The 20,527-nt window shown below is 49.2% G+C and overlaps 1 protein-coding gene across 1 annotated transcript in view; it reads right to left on the reverse strand.

The window, feature by feature from the left end:
• Positions 1–20,527, reverse strand: part of ADCY1 (adenylate cyclase 1) — a 147,450-nt gene that overhangs the window by 62,544 nt on the left and 64,379 nt on the right. The window contains exons 5-6 of the mRNA XM_054494800.2: positions 9,767–9,894; positions 674–832 (exon numbers count right to left, since the gene is read on the reverse strand). Of these exons, the coding sequence (XP_054350775.1) occupies positions 674–832; positions 9,767–9,894 (287 nt within the window). The remainder of the gene's footprint in view (positions 1–673; positions 833–9,766; positions 9,895–20,527) is intronic.

The raw sequence follows: 20,527 nt of genomic DNA on the forward strand, positions 1-20,527 counted from the left end.
CAGTGTTCTGCAAAAGTTGCCTGGTGAGGAGCAGCCAGTTTTCTGGAGAAGCTGCCTGCCATGATAGCCACTGCGAGATCATACAAAAGGGAGATTACAGGACCCGGGGTGGCAGAGGGGTGCATGGAAATCTTCCTCAAGACAGGGCTGAGCCTGCCACGGAGCACGGCCATCAACAGCCCATGGCACTTCTCAGAGAGCTCAAAGAAGGCATCATCTGTGACCCAGATGTCCATGAGCTCCTAGATGGCTGTGTGGAGCTTGGGGGTGGAGAAGGAGCTCTAAAGTCTCAGTACTTTCCATTTGCACATGTGAGAAAATGAAACCAAAGACAGCAAAAAGAGAAGTGATGCAGTGACAAGCCATGAGGACAGCACCATGCCATGGGCAGAGGTCCCCACATGCATCTGCTCTGGCCTTCTGGTCCAATGACAGCTCTTTGTAGATGTGCGCCAGGCTCAGCTGGGCCCAGCACAGAGTGGCAGCCGGGCTGGGTGGGATGCCCACCACAGGGAATCTGGTTGGCAGGTGCGGCTGGGACAGGCAGGCTCCTCTAGGAGCACTCACACAAGTGCCCTCAAGAGCACAGCCCAGAACCTGAAGCAAGGATTTAGACCAGGGGTGCGCAGCCACCACCCACCTCCCTCCCCTCCCCACCCCATCCCCGACTTACCCTGGCAGGCCAGCGGCTTCCATGACATTGGCCAAGGTCACATCATTGGACCACACGTCGTACTGCCACTTGCGCAAGCCCAGGACACCACAGAGGACCCTGCCCGTGTGCAGACCCACACGCATGTTCAGGTCCACCTCGGTGGCTTCAGCCACGGATCTGCAACACAGACACAGAGCGTGGGGCTGGGGCCCACCTTGTATCCACCCAGGGGGCCACCTTGGTCTGCACTGCTAGGCTGTGAGCACCAGGGAAACTGGGTCTTGTCCTTGCTGCCTGTGGCCTGAGCGTGGAGGTCTCCTGGCACAGTCAGTGGACACGGTGCCTTCCTGCCCACCTCTGGGCTGAGGGCCTTAGGCAGGAGGGGTGGCTCTGGCCCATGCTCCCAGCCAGCTCACACCATGTCCACACCAGACTCATGAGTTCCATTCATGGCCTCCTAGAGGGCCCTCTCTGCCCAAGGCAGTCCCCAAATCCCAGGTGGACCTGGTAATTACTGTGGAGTGTGGCATCAGGACAGTTCAGATTAACATAGGGCTCTGTGAGGCCACTGCTCCCTTGCAGGGACCCATGCCTGCTTGCCAGCCAGATGCAGATGACAACCCGCTGGAAACATCCACAGGATCTGCAGCCCAGGCATCAGGTTCTGCCTCCCACCCCTTCCTGACGCACACTCTGCCTTAGGCCTCAATGCAAACTTATGGTCAAGACCTGGAGGCCACATCCAGACATGAGAGGCTGGTGACATGAGGGGCATTCACCAGGAGCTGGGGTGGGGACAACAGAGTATGGCAAGGGGCATTAGGGAAGGGAACAGAGGCAGAGCAGGTGGTGAGAGAATTGAGGGCTTCTGGGAAACCCCAGGCCAGCCTGGCCGAATTTGGGTACACAATGCCCATCTCTATGCCTCAGTTTCCTCGTGTATACACCCAGCTCCAGCTAAATTCACTTTGACAAGCTTTGAAATCATTTAAACTCCAACCCAGTGCATCTCAAGGCTTAAGAGGCCAACCTCCTCTTTCTATTCCATCCGGGATGGAAATACTAACAAAAGCTCCAAGGACTCAGGGGCGGGCCATCAGGTGGTGACAGCAAACCAGCTCAGCCTGGAGTCCCATTCTAGAGGCCTCTGTATATCACATTTGTCAATAACAACTCGGTACGTGCAAGGCAAGGCTGTGCCCCTCACCCGAGAAGCCTGTGTCTGGTTCAACTTTACCCCAACTTTCCACTGGGGCCTGCTTCCTGGAGCCCCAGCCAAGGCTCAGGGAGCACCTGCTCAGCACAACCCCACTGCTTCCCCAGCCTCCACTCAAACCCTTGCCAGCTGCCCATCACTACCCACTTCATCCTTACAAGGGCCTGTGCCCGAAAACCATAGCACATGGAGGCCCCGGCAGCCACTCCAAGGCAGATGGCTGCCCAGACCGCAGAATCACGTAAGTCCCAGCGCATGTTCAGAAACCTCAGTAAACTCAGAAGTATGCATGCCACAGATTTACATTATGTGGAAGTTAGACTACTGATATATCTTTAATACCTATGTAGTTTTATATATTTTGAATATACTTTTTTTTTTTTTTGAGACGGAGTTTCGCTCTGTCGCCCAGGCTGGAGTGCAGTGGCGCTATCTCCCCTCACTGCAAGCTCCACCTCCCGGGTTCACACCATTCTCCTGCCTCGGCCTCCCGAGTAGCTGGGAATACAGGTGCCCGCCACCACGCCCAGCTAATTTTTATTTTTATTTTTTTGTATTTTTAGTAGAGTCGGGGTTTCACCGTGTTAGCCAGGATGGTCTCGATCTCCTGACCTCATGATCCACCCGCCTTGGCCTCCCAAAGTACTGGGATTACAGGTGTGAGCCACCATGCCCAGCTGAATATACTTTTTTATTTTAACTTTTTTTCAGTTGTCTGCCAATCTTCTTTGAGGCACTGAAACCAAATGCTGAAATGAAAATTTATTTTTCAAAATTCACAAAAGGAAATGAGTATGGGAAAATGTAAATAACAAAACATACTAATAATGTTTTTGTGCACTGTTAGTGTTTGTACCTCCAAAGCCGTGAAACAGTAAATGGCACAGAGACTTCTGGGACCCATGCCCACCTTCATCCCCAGATCCCCTCAAGCTCACCAAAGCAAACCTTTAGGCTCCTAGCAAGTGGCACCTCGACCAGCCTCCAACCAAATCCACGCCACCACATTCTACCTATACTCTCCATCTCCAATCTTTCCCAGTCGGTTCTGCCTCAAATATCTCAATTCTTGGTAACATCAGATCTGCAGTTAACTGAACAGTTACTTCTAAAAAACTGATGCATCCAGAACTGTTCTCATAGTGACTCCTCTTGGTCTCACCATTCCTGGGATGCCCAAGCTGGCTTCGTCTAAATCCAACAGAACTTTAACTTCATTTCCAAGGAACAGAATTTCCACGGACTTTCTTGGCTTTATTTGTACTATGTTTTTTCTTTACTTGTGCTCTCAGGTTCACTTATTTATCACAGGTGTTTTTTATGCAGAGGAAGAGTCTGACACTTGCCCACCGCCTACAGCCCTGAACTTGGTCCTCTGAGCTGGACCCCAACAGGAAAGAAATGAGGAAGCAACCCATCTCTGGCAGAGGGGGCCACTGTTGGCCCCTTGGCGTAAGTAAATTCTGGCAGAGCTGAAACCTAGTCATGGCTGCACTGAAGCTCGGAAGTGAAGGACAAGTAAGCATATATTCATTCATTTGTTCAACAAACATCTACTGAGTGTCAGCCATTATTTCAAGCACTATAGCTATAGCTGTGCACATAACAGGAAAAGAAGAGGAGAGAGGACACTATAGAGGCCAATTTACTGTCACCTAGGCAGAATTTCTAGAAATAACAACAACACACACGCCTGCAGCAGCCTCCAAGCCCCCATCCTTGTGTGGTGGGAAGGGTGGGGCAAATGGTTTCAGCCTCAGGTGGTTCAAGCTCATCACCTCAACTTGGGCTCCTCCCTTCCCTACCTAGGACTCAGTTTCCCCATCTGTAAAAATGCAGCTTCTCCATCTAGAATATAAAGATTCAGAAGTTCCATGTCCCCTAAAATTTTAGGGAAAACCATGTGTGGTGGTTGTAGAAGTGTGTGCACACAGGCATCACCTCTCCCACAGAAAATCCATCCCTAAATGTATCAACAGGTCTGGCTCTGAAAACTAGAATCCAATAATTAGAGGAAGTAATCCTCCAAGTTTCTCTGCGCTGAGAAACTGAAGCATGCTCCATGGCTCACACACAAGCCCCCTTGTTAAAAAGTAAGATACTGTTGGGGACAGCCCAAGTGCCAGGCAGACAAAGCCAGCAGGCATCCCTTCTCACACGACCTCCAGGGATGCAGGCTGGGGGACAATCCAGTTATACTGACGACCGCAGCACACACAAGCTGAACTTAGCAGCTCAAAAGTGGGTCAGGGAGGAAAGGCACATGCCATTTACTTCTAATTTAACTCAACGTAGTAAACCAAAAATACACACTGCCAGCAAGGCATCTGGATTGAGTCTATTTAGCAAAGATGGTGGCTTGCATACTTGGTGGTCATGTGGAAGAATGAGGTTCCCGTTCAAAATCTGATTCATGGTTTGCCTATCACCTGTCACGAACAAGGCTTCCCCCATGAAGTGGACAGACAAATCCACATTCCTATGGGTACACAGAACCATGTGGCTTCAGATAGAATCCAGCAGAATTGGCCACCGGCTCCCTCTTTCTGGGAGCTGATGAATCAATACTTGCAGCGGCTGCTAGAACCCAGTCTATGCAGGCCCATTTAATCTGAGATCTCATTAAATTATCAAAACAACTCAGAGATGCAAACACTATTTCTCCATTTTAATGCAAAGAAAATTAAGAACTCGAGGAACCTGAAGCATCGCCTGAAGGATGGGAGCCAGGAATCTGGCAGGTTCCTGAAATCAGAAGCCCCTCAGCCTACTCAGGAAACACAGCAGCTGGGGATGAGGTAGCTGAAACCATATGAAATGCCATTTTGGTAGGCCAGAACTGGCTGGCTAGGAGCAACTTCCTAGGGTGACCTAATACTCAGGGCAACTCTGGGAGAGCAGCAGAGCTGGTGGTGTGTGTCAGAGAGGAGGGGTATGAGCAGAAGAAGGTGGGTGAGCACAGATCTCACACAGAGCAAAGCTCCAGTGGGGGAGAGGGACTCAAACCTGAGCATCCCCCAAGCCAGGCCCCAGGGATGGGTTCAGGCCTCATCTGACTTCACCAGCAGGAGAAAATGCCCCCTTCTTTCTGCCCCAAGAGTGTCACACATGACTTCCAGGTATGGAATACAGAGAGGGAGCATTGGGAAGCCTCAGACTGAGACTCTCATCACGCGGAAGGTCTCAGATTGACACAGGGACTGATGTGCTGCCTGTGTCCCTGCAGTCTGGGCATCGCGGGGAGTCCTGCAGAAATCCCACTGGAAATTCAAGGTCAAGGACTGGCCCCAAACCTCAGGGCACAGGGCCTGGTCTTGTCAGCCTGGCTGCAGCAGCTGGGAGGCTGGTCCTGCCACCCTCATCTTTCCAATGCTCTGTGGGCTCAGAGACAGGATGTCATGAGGCAGAATCGGCCATTTTACAGAGGGGGAAAACTGAAGCTCCAAGACAAAAGGGACATGTCCAGGGTCACACAGCTCTTCAGGAGCAAGACCAGCACAGTCACCAAACTCACTGGACAGTTAGGATACTTCTCATCCCATCTTCATCTCTCCTATAGACAGGAACCATCTGGCCCAAACAGGGAATGTATATCACTTTTAAAGCATTCACTAAGAATCATACCAATAAAAATTAACAGGCATTTCCTTAAAATAGTATACCACACTCCTAAATAAAGCCCAAGTTTGAGAGAGAGGTGGAGGTCAGGGCAAGTAAGCTGGGGGCAGGGTCAGACTTCCCAGGGCCAGCTGCAGGAGCCCAGAGCCTTGGAGACACCCCAGCCCACTGCTCTGGCCTCTGGATGCTGTGGCTCCCAGAGGGCCAGGCTGGCTAAGCTGGGTGGCTGAGGAAGGTAGGGGCCCTGGGATCCCACTTTCAAGTCCAGCATTCTTCACCGTGTCTTTACAAAGAGATGCCCCACCCTGCACTTCAGAGGACCTCTCTCAGCCCCACCTGGATTCACACTGGAGCCTCACTAGGCCCACAGGCATTTGACAAAACGGGTCCTAGACTCTTCCCAAATGATTGATCTGCATGAAAAGGGACTAGATGCTAGGCATGGGAGGCCTATGTTTACAGATCAGAAAAGGAAAATACGTCTATCCGTTTTTCCCATAGGAATAAACATTCTTCAAAGTGATAAAACAAGATCTTTCCCACTTGTTCAACAAGGGAAAGACTTTCTCCAGCCTCAGAAATCAAGACCCAGCTCTGGCTGCATGCTTGCCTGCACCTGCAGCAATTTCTTTCTTGTGCTACCAGCAAAGCACTGGCCTGAAAAGAGGCTGACAATGGAGCCCCAACCCCCACCCTCTATCAGAGCAGCCTCTGGAACCACGGAGTCTTCATGAGATGCTTCAAGAATCTTCCAACCAGCCAAACCATCCTGATATGATTTGGCTCTACGTCCCCACCCAAATCTCATGTCCAGTTGTAATTCCCAATGTTGGGACCTGGTGGGAGGTGATTGGATCATGGGGGCAGATTTTCCCCTTGCTGTTCTCATGATAGTGAGTGAATTCTCATGAGATATGGTTGTTTGAAAGTGTGTAGCTCTTTCCCTTTGCTCTCTCTCTCCTGCCGCCATGAGAAGACGTGCTTGCCTCCCCTTTGCCTTCCGCCATGATTGTAAGTTTCCTGAGGCCTCCCAGCCATGCCTCCTGTACAGCCTGTAGAACTACGAGTCAATTAAACCTCTTTTCTTCTTAAATTACCCAGTCTTAGGTAGTTCTTTATAGCAGTGTGACAACAGACTAATACACATCCCTTATGTATTAGCCTTAGGATTTCCTCTGCCCACTCAGAATTCCCCAAGCCTGGAACAGACCTCTCTGTGGGCCTTGGAAAGGGACACATCTGACCTGCAGGCCCCTCTCCTTCCTAGTCACTCAGGCACTGAGCCTGCCACCCAGGACTCTATTAAAAGAGGAAGTCAGTGGGCAACTACTGAAATTAGTGTCTTGGGGCATAGCCCACTCCTTTGGAGATGGGAATGGCTTTCTGAAACAGAATCAGACTCAAGATAGGAAAAAAATGCAGTTGAGAGTGCAGACTTACTACTGAGGAGTGGCGGGGAGCAAACAGAATCAGTGTGCCAGCTGCAAGGCCCAGCATGGAGCCCTGCGGGGAAAGGTTAGCTCTGGCCACTTCACCCGTTCACCTGAAACTTTCTGTTTCCAAAGTTTCAAATAAAACACTCCACTCCAAGGTAGGAGGAAGAGAAAGACATTATATAAAGTGTCCTCCTCTGCCTGGGCAAGCTCCCCCTGTTGATAAACATATTCCATCCTGCATGTGCAAGGCAGGGACACACACAGCCCAATGTGGCTGGCAGGGGATGCACCAGATGCCAAGATGGCTCCAACAGAAGGCTGGCCATGCAGAGCACACACTGGTGGGTCCCAGGGTCTGTGACAGTCTGAGGAGGAAGAAGGGTTTGTTTGGCTGGGAGGCATCTTCCGCGCTCAGTCTTCGGTGGCTTTTCTTCCGGTCCAGAGCCAGGAAGCTGAGTGACAGGAACTCTGGTGTGTAGAGCTTCCTGAGGCCCTGGGAACACTCTGGTAATCAGGAGCCCAAGCAGACAGCAGCTACAGGAGGCCCAGGAAGATGCCCCTGGCACTAGGGTAGACCAGTTTCAGATAGCAGGGCTAGAGATGTGGAGCTGAAGGCACTAACGCCTGGAGAATCTCACAGACTGAGAGCCAGCAGCTGGAATGCCAGGAGAGCTGGCCAAGAGGACACAGGTTCATGGAGCAAGTGAACCAGAAAGTGGAGCAAGCCAGGTGGGTTTGCAGCTCCAGGCAGCTCCAGGCCAGGTGCAGAACCAGAGCACAGACGCAGGGCTTCCTGGGCAGCGGTGAGGAAGAGGCGCATCCACAAAAACAGCTTATAACCCATCAACATGCAAGGCAGAAACAGGAGTAGAAGGAAGGACAGCACCCTTTAAGGCCCAGAACCTCAAGCAAGAGATGGGCTGTCACTGAGCACAGGAGCACACACAGCCAGGTAAGGAGATCAGGGGCCAAGAATAAGCACCAGACCCCTCTCAGGAGGACCCCGGTCGGCACAGTCAGGGTCACCAACCTTCAAGGGCACAAGGCCATCCAGTTCAACTCCACGAGCCACCTGGTCAGCCAGGTCAGCCCACATCATTCAACTCTGCTTGTGTCTGTGCTCAGCACCGAGTGGGGGCTTCACAAATATTTACTAAGCAAATGGACTGACATCTGTCTCCTTAAAGCATCCACCTACAGAGCCTCATTTTCCCACAAGGAGATCACACAAAACTAGATCTGATATGATATATTATCTATATACACACAAATAGCATATGATATGTGATGTGATATGTTATTTATGACATAATGTGATATGATGTGATCTATTATGAAATATGAAAGACAGTTATATGATGTGTGATATATGATACAATATGTGATATGTTATATGGTAGATGATGTGATATGTGATAGAATATGTGATATATATTATATGAAACATGATGTGGCATGTAACATATGACATATGATATACAAGTGATACATGATGTAAGGTGATGTATGATGTCATCTAAGATGCAACATACAATATATATGATATGCTGTGATAATGTCCCATCCTTTCAGAGAACAGGTGATAGTCATCACCTCTAAGTCTTCTCCACACCAGGCAGCTTTCCTTCCTTCCCGCTTCTGCCCAGCATCTCCCCCAGCCAGGCTGCTTTTCTCTGGGGCAATGGCTCTCTGTTAGGCTGTGTACTGAGGTCAGCTGATGGGGCTTTTCCACTCTCAGTCCTAGACCACACTCCAGACCAGCCACCTCGGGCTCTTGAGGTGGAGCTACCATCAGGGACTTTGGTTCTCACAGACGACTCTGATATGAAGCCGTGTTGGAGAACCGCTGCCCCTCAGGGCTCGGCTTTGCTCACGTGTCCCTGACACACAGGTGCCAGAAGTGGGCACAATGCTTGAGGTGCCAGCCTCCTCCCAACCGCCTCCTTCCAGTCACACTGTCTGCAGGAGCACTGCATGGGGCAGCCCACGAGGCAGCGATGCGGCAAAGGGAGCCAGCAGTCTCGCCCCATCTCTCAGTCTAGCTGGCTGGGGTGTTTGCCTGTGCATCCTTTCACCTGCAACTACCCATCGTCTCCCTACAAAATTCTTATGCTACTACTTTTCCGCTCCAGGTATGAAGCTATGCCCCAATCCCTGTTGGCCCCATCTCACTGGAGCATACCCACCTCTCCACATTTTGAGATGTTTGTTTGGATCTACACTCCATACATTAGCTCAGCCTTCCAGCTCCACACCTTCCCTAACTTGACAAAAACATCTGTGTCTTCATCCCAGTCTCTGATAAGGACAATGACAACATAAGACTGACCAAGAAATGGGCAGGCCTGGCCTCACAGGTGTAATATTCATTCCATGAAGACTCACCTGCCCCGATCCCAAGCCTGTCTCCCCACACAGAGAGCACCTGAGACCCAGTCATCTTGCTGAGTGAAGAGAAACACACACATTTACTTCCTTTTGATAGAGAATTCAGTTAGACTGGGGCCAAACCTTTCTGTATGTCTTATCTGGCTAAGCTAAAAACTAATTTATTTTTGTATGACTCATGCATACCTGACAATATGCAGGATTCCTGTGGACAAAGAAATACAGTCACACATGAAATGTAAAGGCAGGGAATCACGGAAGCATCCTTTCACGCTTTCCTGAACCCAGCATCCTCCTAATGCTGGCATCATTCTCTGCAGCCTCAGACAGACCCACCAGGACAAAGCGAGGCCCTGAGAGGGGAGCCCACATGGGGCAGAAGGTGGCTCAGCTTCTAGGATTTCAATGTGTAGATGCCCAAGGCCACTCCTCTCAGCCCCATGGGGTACTTACGTGATGGTATCTATCATGTCGAGTCCCATCTCCACACAGCAGTGGGCATGGTCAGTCTTGGGCTGGGTGAGGCCCGACACGCAGTAGTAGCAGTCCCCGAGAATCTTGATGCGGCGACAGTGGTTCTCCTTCAGGGAAGGGCAAGGCACACGGTAAGAGACAGTGCTCAGTGGCTGTGAGCGCCACTGCTGGCTCCACCACCTCTAGACACTGGTGGCCACAGAGCGCTGGCAAGACATGCTGCACTTGGGCCACCACCTTCCCACCCAGGCCACACCCTTGCGTGGTCAGCACAGTCTTGAGGGCTGGGACCAGGCTCACACTGATCTCCTTCTCCCTTTCCCCATACCTCGCTCATGGCCTCTTTCCCCTTCGGGGATCCATCCCTCCTGTCTGCTTCACTGAGCCAACCCTACAGGATGATCGTTCAAGGTCCGGCTGGAATGCCACCTCCATGGGGCATCTTCACCAACTCCCTTTATTCCCACGTCACCTCCCTTAACCGCCATGCAGACCATCATGGACAGCCCTCTGGAATGTGCTAGATTCCCCCCAGCAGCTGCTTCTCCCCAGGAAGGGTGGACCTCTCACCCATCTGGGTGTCCCTGGGGCTTCTGACCTTCCCACCCACAGGGCACACTCCCAGGAGGCAGAAGGCACTGGCCAAAGCTGAATGTCCATCTGCTCATCTGTACAGTGGTATGAATAGGAACAGCAGCACCAGCCTCACAGGGCACATGGAAGGTGGAGAGAGTTAACTCTAAGACCCTGTATTGTCTTACTTGGATCAATCAGTGTCAACTGGGATCATCATCACGACTGTTGTGTTTATTTCAGGGACAACATTAAAACAGCAGCTCTAAAACATTTCCATTTCAGGACCCCTTTATGTCTTGAAATCACTGAGGACTCACTAAAAACTAAAACTTTTTGTGTAGGTGGGTTATAGCTACTGATATTTAACAATAAGAATTTTTTCATGTACAAATGCATTTAAAATAATAGTGAATCCACTGCATGTTAACATAAATAACATTTTATGAAAAATCATGACATTTCCCCAAACAAAAGACAATGAGTGAGAAGCACAGTATTGCAGTCCACTTCTGTGAGCCTCTGTGGTGCCGTCGTCTCCAGGACAGACAGTGGATTCTGTGACCCACTTCTGCATCCAGCCTTCGTGCTGTGCTATCTCTGCAGATGCCCGTGAAGGAAGCAGCCTCACACAAGCACAGTGCTGGATGAGGAAGGACCTCACAAGTCCCCTGAGATGGTCTTATAAGGCCACAGAACTCTTCCAGCCACTCTGAGAACACATCAGTGGCTTATATTTAATGTGATCCTTTGGTTTCTTACAAATGACTGGGGCCCTGCAGGTCCTGTCGAATGCTGAGTTAACACAAGTGCATTTGGGATGAGAATTATCAGCTCTCATGATCCCTGTGCTCACCTGTGCCCCACATTCTTAGAGAAAAGGAACCAGGGCCAGCACAGAGTGAGTCAGGACAGGGACAGGCCACACCGACCGCTGGGAGCCCCAGTTCCCAGGCTGAGCAGGGATTGGCCTAGCAGCTGAATGGCCTGTCCATGGAATATCTTCCCAGAGCTGAGCAGACAGCTGATGACCCTGCTGCTGTCCTGAGCTGCCCTCAGGCCTGGCATTGCAGGGACCTTGAGAGATGGCCCTGGCCACCGCCCAGCATCAGAGGAGGGGGCGCTGTTGGGCATACAGTTGGCTCTCTGCCCAGCTCCTTCCACCACTGAGCCTCCCTCAGCACTCCAAGACCGTGGACAGGAGACAAGGGGAGGAGGTGATCAGAGACTTCAGTCCGTGAGATGGACCCTGAGGCCAGCCTTGTAAAGCCCAGGGTCCGAGTCTGCTCTGTCAGGGCCCAGCAGGCTTCTCCTGCTGACAGGGAGCTGGTCACAGAGAGGCTGGTGACAGTCCAAAGACATCCAGGGTCTGGCCACTTAGGGTCCCCTCCATCTCTGCATGACTGTGACAACTACTTAGCCCTTAGAACACTGGCCTCCTCATCTGCAGAAGGGGGCCTTCCCACCTGCCCTCATCCCCCAGCAGGCTGAGCTGCAGCTGACATGAGCCTGTGTCAGGGGCCTGAGAGTATGAGTTCAGAGCTGGGTAGGTAGGTCCACTCCACCCAAGGGCAGGCTGCTTGGCCCCACAGCTGCTATTTCCCAGGTGTCCAAATGTTTCAAAGGGGTCAGGATATGCCTGCTTGGAGGACCAGTGATGATCTGGGCAAGGGTCTCCGTGCAGTGGCACCATGGTTACTGTCACTGCAGCAATGACAGGGCCTGGAACCACAGTCAGTACTCACAGAAAGGACCATGTCCTGTCCCAGGGAAGGTACAGCCAAGAGGCCACAAAAGTGACCTGGACACAGGGTTGCTGCCTGGTTCCAGTGCCAGCCCCTCAGGGCGCAGCTTGAATGACCATTCACTGGACCCCAGGGTGGGCTGCCAGTGCCAGTCTCTGTCCTGCAAAACTGAAGGCAGGGCCCCTCAGGGATTCACCAGGGATGCGACCGGCCAGCCTTCTCAAGCCATCCTCACCAGAGCCTCCAGGCCCACAGTCAGCTCTGGGCTCCCTCCTGAGACACTGCCCTGTCCCCATTGGCACTGCCCTGGCATGCCCTGTGCATTCAGGCCTGCTTCCAAACATCCCCCAAATGTCCCCAACGGTCAGAAGCAGGCCTGAATGCACAGGGCTTGCCAGGAAGGGGAAGCGGCCACACCTCACACTCAGGTTTCCTCCACCCAGCCCTTGCCGCCTCCCACCCCCTCCCTGAGATTAGAAACCCTGTGAGCACTCACAACCTGTGATGATAGCCCTGACACATCAGGATTTCTTCTCAGAGGTCCCAAAGGAGGGCTCAAGACCCCTCTGGGAGCCCACAAGAGCCACAATGCCCACTGGCTGCTGGAACTCTTCTTGCACATGGTTTTGGGAGGGTTGCCAATCCCCAACTCTAAGGACCTGTGCTCTGGACGTCGAGGACTTTGAGGGTGATGTGGGTCCCTGATCATCCCTGCATCTCATGCTCGTGAGTGGACTCAGGGATTGTGGGCAACTGCTAGTGTCCCTGCCCCAACCTCAGCTCTGAGCTGTGTTCCCAGCATCTTTCCAGGGTCCCGTGGGTACCAGGGCCTCCTGGTCATCTCTGTGAGTCCAGAACAAGCCTATCCCTGGAGTGGGACAGGTGTGCAGGACAAGGCTGCTGAAGGGATGAGTGTGCATGAGTGAACAGGCCAGTCAGATCTGATGGTAGCAGGGCCTCCAGGGTAAAAGGCAAAGGTGGGGCCTGTCAGTACAGTTGCTCCAAACAGCCCACCCTGTCAATCCAACTATCCTATTTGACACCAAGACTTGGCATGGCCACCGCAGAAAAGGACATTGCTGTGGGGCTGACTGGGGTGGAATCTTCAATTACCATCCCTACAGGAGTCCTATGCAAAAGGAGGCACAAATAGCACACGGGAATGAAAGCTAAAGAGATGCCCACGGAGCCTCAAGTGTGACCGTCACTGCATGGTGTGGGCGAGCTGTGAGTGGGAAGTGTGAGGACCAAGGGCAAAGCCATCTAGCACAGACTATCCACATGCACATGGTCATGTGGCAAGGCCTTACAAGCAGATGAGGGCTTGTGTATTCTAAAGAAATTGTCCAGAACAGTTGTCTTTAGAACAGCAATCCTCTCCTAGAACCTGGGCAACTCATACCATACACACACATATGCACAATTCCAGCTCACTCAGCATCACACATGAGTCTCTGGAAACTGTTGTGAGATGCAAAGCTGAGGACTCTCCTGGGCCCTCATGGCATCCCTTTCCCACCCACCTCCACCACGCTGGCACTAGTGGAGACAGCTTAGGACAAATGTTGAATATATTGCTTTATTTTGTCTTTAATCTCAGAGGCCCTGGCTTTGGTTAGCAAGCTTAAGAGATCAAAAAAGGTATTTTTAATTGGTTTTAGTGTTTCTGATTTTAGACTCTTTTGTATAAATATGGAAAGTCAGCACCTAGAGTCCACTGCAATAAGCACCACAGGAAGTGTTGTGTCTCCTCCAAAAGAAGAAAGAAGAAGATGAGATGGAAGGTTGGCAAGGGCTCAGAGGCATGTTCAGCCCTAAGGGACAAGAGCTGCCCCCTCCCTCCCAGGCTTGAAAGGGACAGGACTGCAGGCAGGTGACATGACAATAGAAGCTTCTCAGTACAACAGAGCCGCTGCAGGAGAATCTAGATAGGAAAGTCTCCTGATTCACTCCAGGTGTGGCCTAAAGAGCTTGCAGGCAGCTTGCAGACAGTCTGGGCCGTCATGGCCTTGCCTGAGCAGGCAGCCACAGAGAAGGGTCTAGAACAACAAGGGCTCACATAGGCCAGTGCACTCTGACCCTGCCCAGCCCCAGGACCCATCCCAGAAGGGCACAGAGGTAACGTCTAGACGAAAGCAGAGAGTCAGTGGCTCAGGAAGATCCACTGCCAATTCCAGAGCTCTGACATGCCAAGGCCGCTCTAGGGCCAGCTCTAAAACAGTAGAGTCCAGAGAGGCCAGAGGACGACGCATGGACTCGCACACTGCATCCCAATTCTGAGAAAACAGATACCTGGGAGAAGGAGAGGATGAAAAGACTGAATCAATCCAGTTTTTGCCCGAAAGTGACTGCATCCAAAACCCAAACTGGCCAAGTCCAATTAACTTTGTAAGACTGGAGTGTTTGGCTATCAGTGGAAGAATGAAATAAGAAATTTTAGAAAACCCTAGAGGAAGCTTCCTGCTACAGAGATAGGGCAGAAGAGCTGAAACACAAGAACTCTGCAGATACCTGTCCATCAACAGGATCAAATCAGGTCCCCGGAAGCCTCCCTGCCTCAGGGGAGGACTGAGGAATCAGCTTGCCCTGTTGGGAAGCACTCTCCAGGAACAGTTTCACAGTGCATGCACTACCAGCATCAAAAAGGAACCAAAAGGAACCATGGAGGGGCAAGGGGAAACCCAGCACAAACGTCTAACTACACGCATGGGAGGAACAGTGGTCAAGGGAGGGGTCTCTCCATGTACCTCGACTTCAGTTTTTTACTGTGGAACTGAACCATGCAATTATTTTATGTGCCTAAAAAGAAAAATTAAAAACAGTGATACCTAAAAGATCAAAACCAAAATGAAATAAACCTGTTACCAGCATGACCACAGAGAGAATAATTATTCCAAGCAATGAGAAAACGCATATTTGACTGTATTGTCTGGTAGAATATAATGCAAGGACAAAAATAACCACAAAGAAATCTCCAATTGCATTCAGCAGACTTATTGTTGAAAATAATATTGGCAATGTTATTTTGAGCCTACTATATATAGAACGATGAAACAAATAATATTACTGTCATTAGAATTTTCAGCATCACCAAAAAGATACAAATATAAAAATCCAAGGAGTGAAATGAATTGAAAATATCAATATAAACTCATAATTTATTTTTATTTTCCTAAAAAAAAATCCTATCTCAATGCCCTAAAAAGCCTCGGACCAATTATAACCCAGATTATGGTGTTGAAAACCCATTTCCTACTGAAAGAAACCAGGCCTTCTAGAAAAATGCTTACTCTGAAGATGCTGCTCAGAGGTGACTGACCTTAAAAAAAAAAAAAGAAAGAAAAAAAGAAAACAGAAAGTAACCTGAACAGGCTCCCACTTGCCAAAATAGGAAATTTAACACCAAAAATAAAAAAAGACGGCAATCGATCAAAACACATCAAATTTTTGAAAATCCATGATTTCACAACGGGGTGTTGATTATTATTTTGAAAACTGATAAGTAAAAAGAATCGAACATTTACTATTTTTGAGAATAACCAAATAGCTGAATAAGTATTCTTTTTTAGAAAAAATCATAAGCTAATAATGCTGAAGAAATTAGGGAATTAAAAACCTCCATCTTGCAAAGTCAAATGTAACACAAAATGTCAGCCATGCTTGCAAGGCAGCTGCTATAAAACCACTGGGTGCAATGTGGATGGGAGACCATTGATGGACGGGTCTCACTGATAACCACTCCACCATCAACCTCAACCTGGCAAGAAGAAAAGTAGCCAGCACCTGCCTGCTAGAGAGAAGCAATGAGAAATGCACAGCTACCCAGGGAAGGGTTATTAAAACAGCAACAACAACAACAAAAGCAGATCCAAGAAACTACTAAGTCTCCTGAAGATCTACCAGTTCATAGAAGCCAAGAAGAGGGCAGGAGGAGCACATAAAAAAAGGTCACAGAGGATGGGAGGCCAAAACGGGAGGGGCACTGTTAAAGACTAAAAGGGAAATCCCAAGACTAGCTAATTCCTAGAAACAGTAAATACTTTCACATGCAAACCAACCCATCTCCAGTCCATGCCCTGACCATCCTTTGTCTCATCTAATTCTCACCTACCTGCCCTAAATCACCCCCTGGCCAGGTACAAACCAGGGCCCACTCCTATAGCCCAGAGCCCATGCATATTATTCAAACTATCTAATCCTAAACCTGATAAGCTGCTTAACCTGCCCCACCCCTTCCTTCCCCTGAAACCACAATGAAGGCTCAAGGCCACACTGTCCCCTTCCTCCTTCTGCCTGCTGATGACCTGGGTGCTCACTGTGTGGCCCTGTTTGGCATGGTGTGCATACCCTCTGGTCTACAGGCTGTGAGTAATAAACTTCCCTCAATGGCACGGGACTGTCTGTGTCATTGTTCAGTCACCTCCAAATATAAAAATCTCGCAAGACAATCAAGACATATGTCCGTCTCATTTGTATCCTCGTTGGAACAAATCAGCCAGGATGAAAAGACATTTTTGAGACACAAGGATGAACCGAGCCCAGACTGGGTTTTAGAGATGATGTAACTTTCATCAGTTTGGTTGGGTATGATAACGGTATCGTGGTGGTGCCAGGTCAAATGTTCTCAGATGACAGAGTTAAAGGATTTATGGAGGAAGTGAGATGATGTCTAGGATTTGAGGGAAGGCAGAGGGTAGAGACCAAATAAGACTAACCAGACATTAACAATTGTTGGAGCTACATTACGGGTGAGAATTCACTTCAGGCCTCCAACGTGGCCAGTTTTTTAGCAGCTCACAGAACTGGGGGGTATGGGAGCAGCAAAGGATGTACAGACTCTCCAGTGTCCTTTTCACATTTTATAGTCACAGAAACCAAGACATGAGGACGACATGAGTGCAGTCCTTGCAGCTGCCTGGTGATTCCTGGCCTCGGAATCAAGCCCAGTGAAAGGACCCACAAGGAGAGCAAAGGCTGCGAAAGGCTCAGGAAGTATGGAAGTGAATACACAGCTCCATGAACCTGAGACTTGACAGGGACAGCTCTGTCTCCTGGGGTGGCTTCCATGAGTCCTTTTGGAAATATCCAGAGTAAACACAAAATAAATGAAAAATAATGACCTCACTAACACAAGCCATAATAATGTCATCTTTTAGCAATTAAAGGTTGAACAAAATGGTCAGATTGTGAGATAGAGCAGGGACCCCTCTTAGGGGTCTGCAGGACCCCACAAGCATGGAAATAAAGGAAAATCCTGAGTTCCTTCAAGGGAAATTCCAGGCTCCCAGCTAGCCCTGAGAGGTAAACGAGCAACTTGATAAGCAAGAACGTAACAGTAGCTTAAAACAATAGCCAAGGAAGTTAAAGTCACTTTAACAATAGTTAAAGGATGTTTGGTTCCCTATAGAAAATAAAGATAACATCTTAACATATGTCCCTGAGTTGTTTTTCAGAAACCTGGGCCCCAAATGGATATGCTGGCGACCTCAAATAATGGAGAACTGAGGACTGAACTCTGACTGCCAATCTTTGTCCTAAATTTCTTCCTTAAGGGCCTGGAGGAAGTCACACCCACAAGCCAGAGCTGACATTCTTTTCTGTTGCCTCTGACATTTTAAACAAAACTTCTCTTCTTTAACCAAGTGAGGAGCGCCTCTACCCCGCCGCCCCGTCTGGGAGGTGAGGAGCGCCTCTGCCCGGCTGCCCTGTCTGGGAGGTGTACCCAACAGCTCCGAAGAGACAGCGACCATCAGGAGCGGGCCATGAGGACGATGGTGGTTTTGTTGAAAAGAAGGGGGAGAAGTGTGGGGAAAGGAAGGAGAGATCAGATTGTTGCTGTGTCTATGTAGAGAGAGGTGGGCATAGGAGACTCCATTTTGTTCTGACTAGGAGAAATTCTTCTGCCTTGGGATGCTGTTGATCTATCGCCTTTCCCCCAGCCCCTTGCTCTCTGAAACATGTGCTGTGTCAACTCAGGGTTAAATGGATTAAGGGCAGTGCAAGATGTGCTTTGTTAAACAGATGCTTGAAGGCAAAAAAGAAAATAAACTGTTTTAACTGAAAAAAAAAAAAAATCAGAAAATCTTTGACTTTGACTCTACCTAGGAGTCCTATTCAAGATATCCCTATTCAAGATATCCCATCTTTTTAGGCCAAACCAGTGTATAACTACCACGTATCGATTTATGATTTTGTCTGTAACTTCTGCTTTCCTGAAATTTACCCCTGCCTTTAAAAACCTTGCTTGCAAGCCATAGGAGAGGTTCTGTCTTAAGCGGGAGCTGCTCAATTCTCCTTGCTTGGCACCCTGCAAATGAAGGCCCTTCTTTCTCCTGCTGTAGATATTTCTCCCTCCATGTAGATATTTTGGCTTTACTGTGCTGGGCAATCGAACCTAGGCTCAGTTGAGTAACAACTGCACCATAAAATCATGAATGTTCACCTTGTCGTCTGTGACCAGTAGGCCCAGTACTGTGTCAGCCTGTAGGAGGATTCTTAAACCCGGCACAACACTTGTCTTATATTCCCTTAAAGCAAATTATATGAATGCAAGCAATCCTAACTTAAACACTCATTAAATCACTGCTCAAATACTCCTCTGTGTTGGGTCCCCATGGATCAGAATGTCTACTGATGTGTCCATGTTTGGGGTTAGCACAGACTTTCAGAGGCCATCAGCTGGCTCAGCATATCCCACATGATTACTTAGATCCAGGTAGCCTCAAGCCCAGTCCAGGGAATGGGAATGTCTCATGGGGGTTGTCTAACCTCACCACACTGACCAGTCTACTCTTGCACTGATCCCCATCAGGGACCCACTTGTACCATCTGAAATCTGAATGCATCTCTGGCATGCGCCAGGAAACAGTCACTGTGGGGCTGAGAACTTACAACAATGTGAGGTGCTCTCATTGGGAAAAAAAATGTTCCCAGAAGGGTTCTTGGAGTTATGACCAGAACTAAGGGGCTGTGTTCCCATCCACTTGAGGAATGGGATCAGGATGAGCCCCAGGCAGCCCAGCTGATAACTGGCCAAGCTAGGATTGTCTTATCTCTGCAGATGGCACACAGTGAACCCCTCCATGCTGCCCCACAGTCTTCTGGAAATGGATGAAGGAACTGTATGCTTAGTTCAACCAGTTCATGTTCCTGTTAAGAAAACTGACACCCAGAGAAGGGGCCCTGTCCCTCCACAGGTGAAGGTAGAATGAGACTGGGCCTCGGCAGGTGCTTCTCATCAATTCAAAGGGGTGTGGCCAGTCTCCCAAATATACATGAGTATTAAAGCAAATGTAAATCTAACAAGTATCCAATAAATGGGGAAAAGGTCAAAAATATTGTTCACATCTGTGACTATCAACCATGGCTAAGGAGGTAAATAAACCATCAGCTACTATCAAGACTAAGGCAAACATGTTCTGTGTTTGTTTAACTTCCCACAGAGACCTTCATAGAGAAAGATATGTTTGGACTGCAGCTGTGTGTAATTTTCCAAGCCTGCACTTCACAGGGGCCACTTGCATCACCAACACAAGGGCCTCAGACATATGACAAGTATATCTGTGGGACACACATCCCATGTGGTCCTACTTCATGGGGGCCACCTGCATCTCCAACACTAGAGACTCAGAAACAGGCCTTTGCAGCCATCAATTATATAACCTGGAGCCTACAGTCTAAACATGACCCATCCTGGCTACCAGTGGGCTTCAGTATGCATGGACATCTGGCAGCCACGACTCACTATAAACCATTAGAAGGAAAGGCAGCTGTTTCCTGCATATAATGCCCCTATGGAGACCAAAGCATTTAAAAGACAAGCTCCATTGCTGCCATACTCCCAGACACAACGTGAGCACATCTGAGGGACACGCATCTCACATGCTCCTACTTCACAGGGGCCACCTGCATGTCCAACACCAGGGACTCACACACAAGACCAGCACATATGAGGCACACACATCCTTCTATGTGCTCCTCAAAAACTGACTCAGGCAGATTAGAGTAAAACATACACTTGAAAAATACGTAACACCAACAATGCACAAAGAAAAAACAAACAAGTAATACAAAAAAAAAAAAAAAAGGAGCAAACCGGGTCATTCCAATTTTGAACTTTCAGGTAGTTACCTCAACAAAGGGAAAAAAGATTCAAATTGAACTTCTGAAGATGAAAACTAGAGTGTCTGAGATGGAAACTATACTGGATAGAATTAATGACGTGACATACACTGCAGAAGAAAATAGCTACTATCCAAAGGAAATAGAAAGGAAAAGAATCCAAAAATTTTGAAGAAAATCACCAATGAGCTACAGGCTCCCTCAAGAGTGGAACTCCCTAATACATGTGGAACTGATGTCCCCGAAGGAAGAGGAGGAGTCATAAAATGTATTTGAAAAAGGATCACCCAGGTTTTTTGTT

This window comes from Pongo pygmaeus, chromosome 6, assembly GCF_028885625.2.
Source record: "Pongo pygmaeus isolate AG05252 chromosome 6, NHGRI_mPonPyg2-v2.0_pri, whole genome shotgun sequence".
In the NCBI taxonomy this organism is placed as follows: Eukaryota; Metazoa; Chordata; class Mammalia; order Primates; family Hominidae; genus Pongo; species Pongo pygmaeus.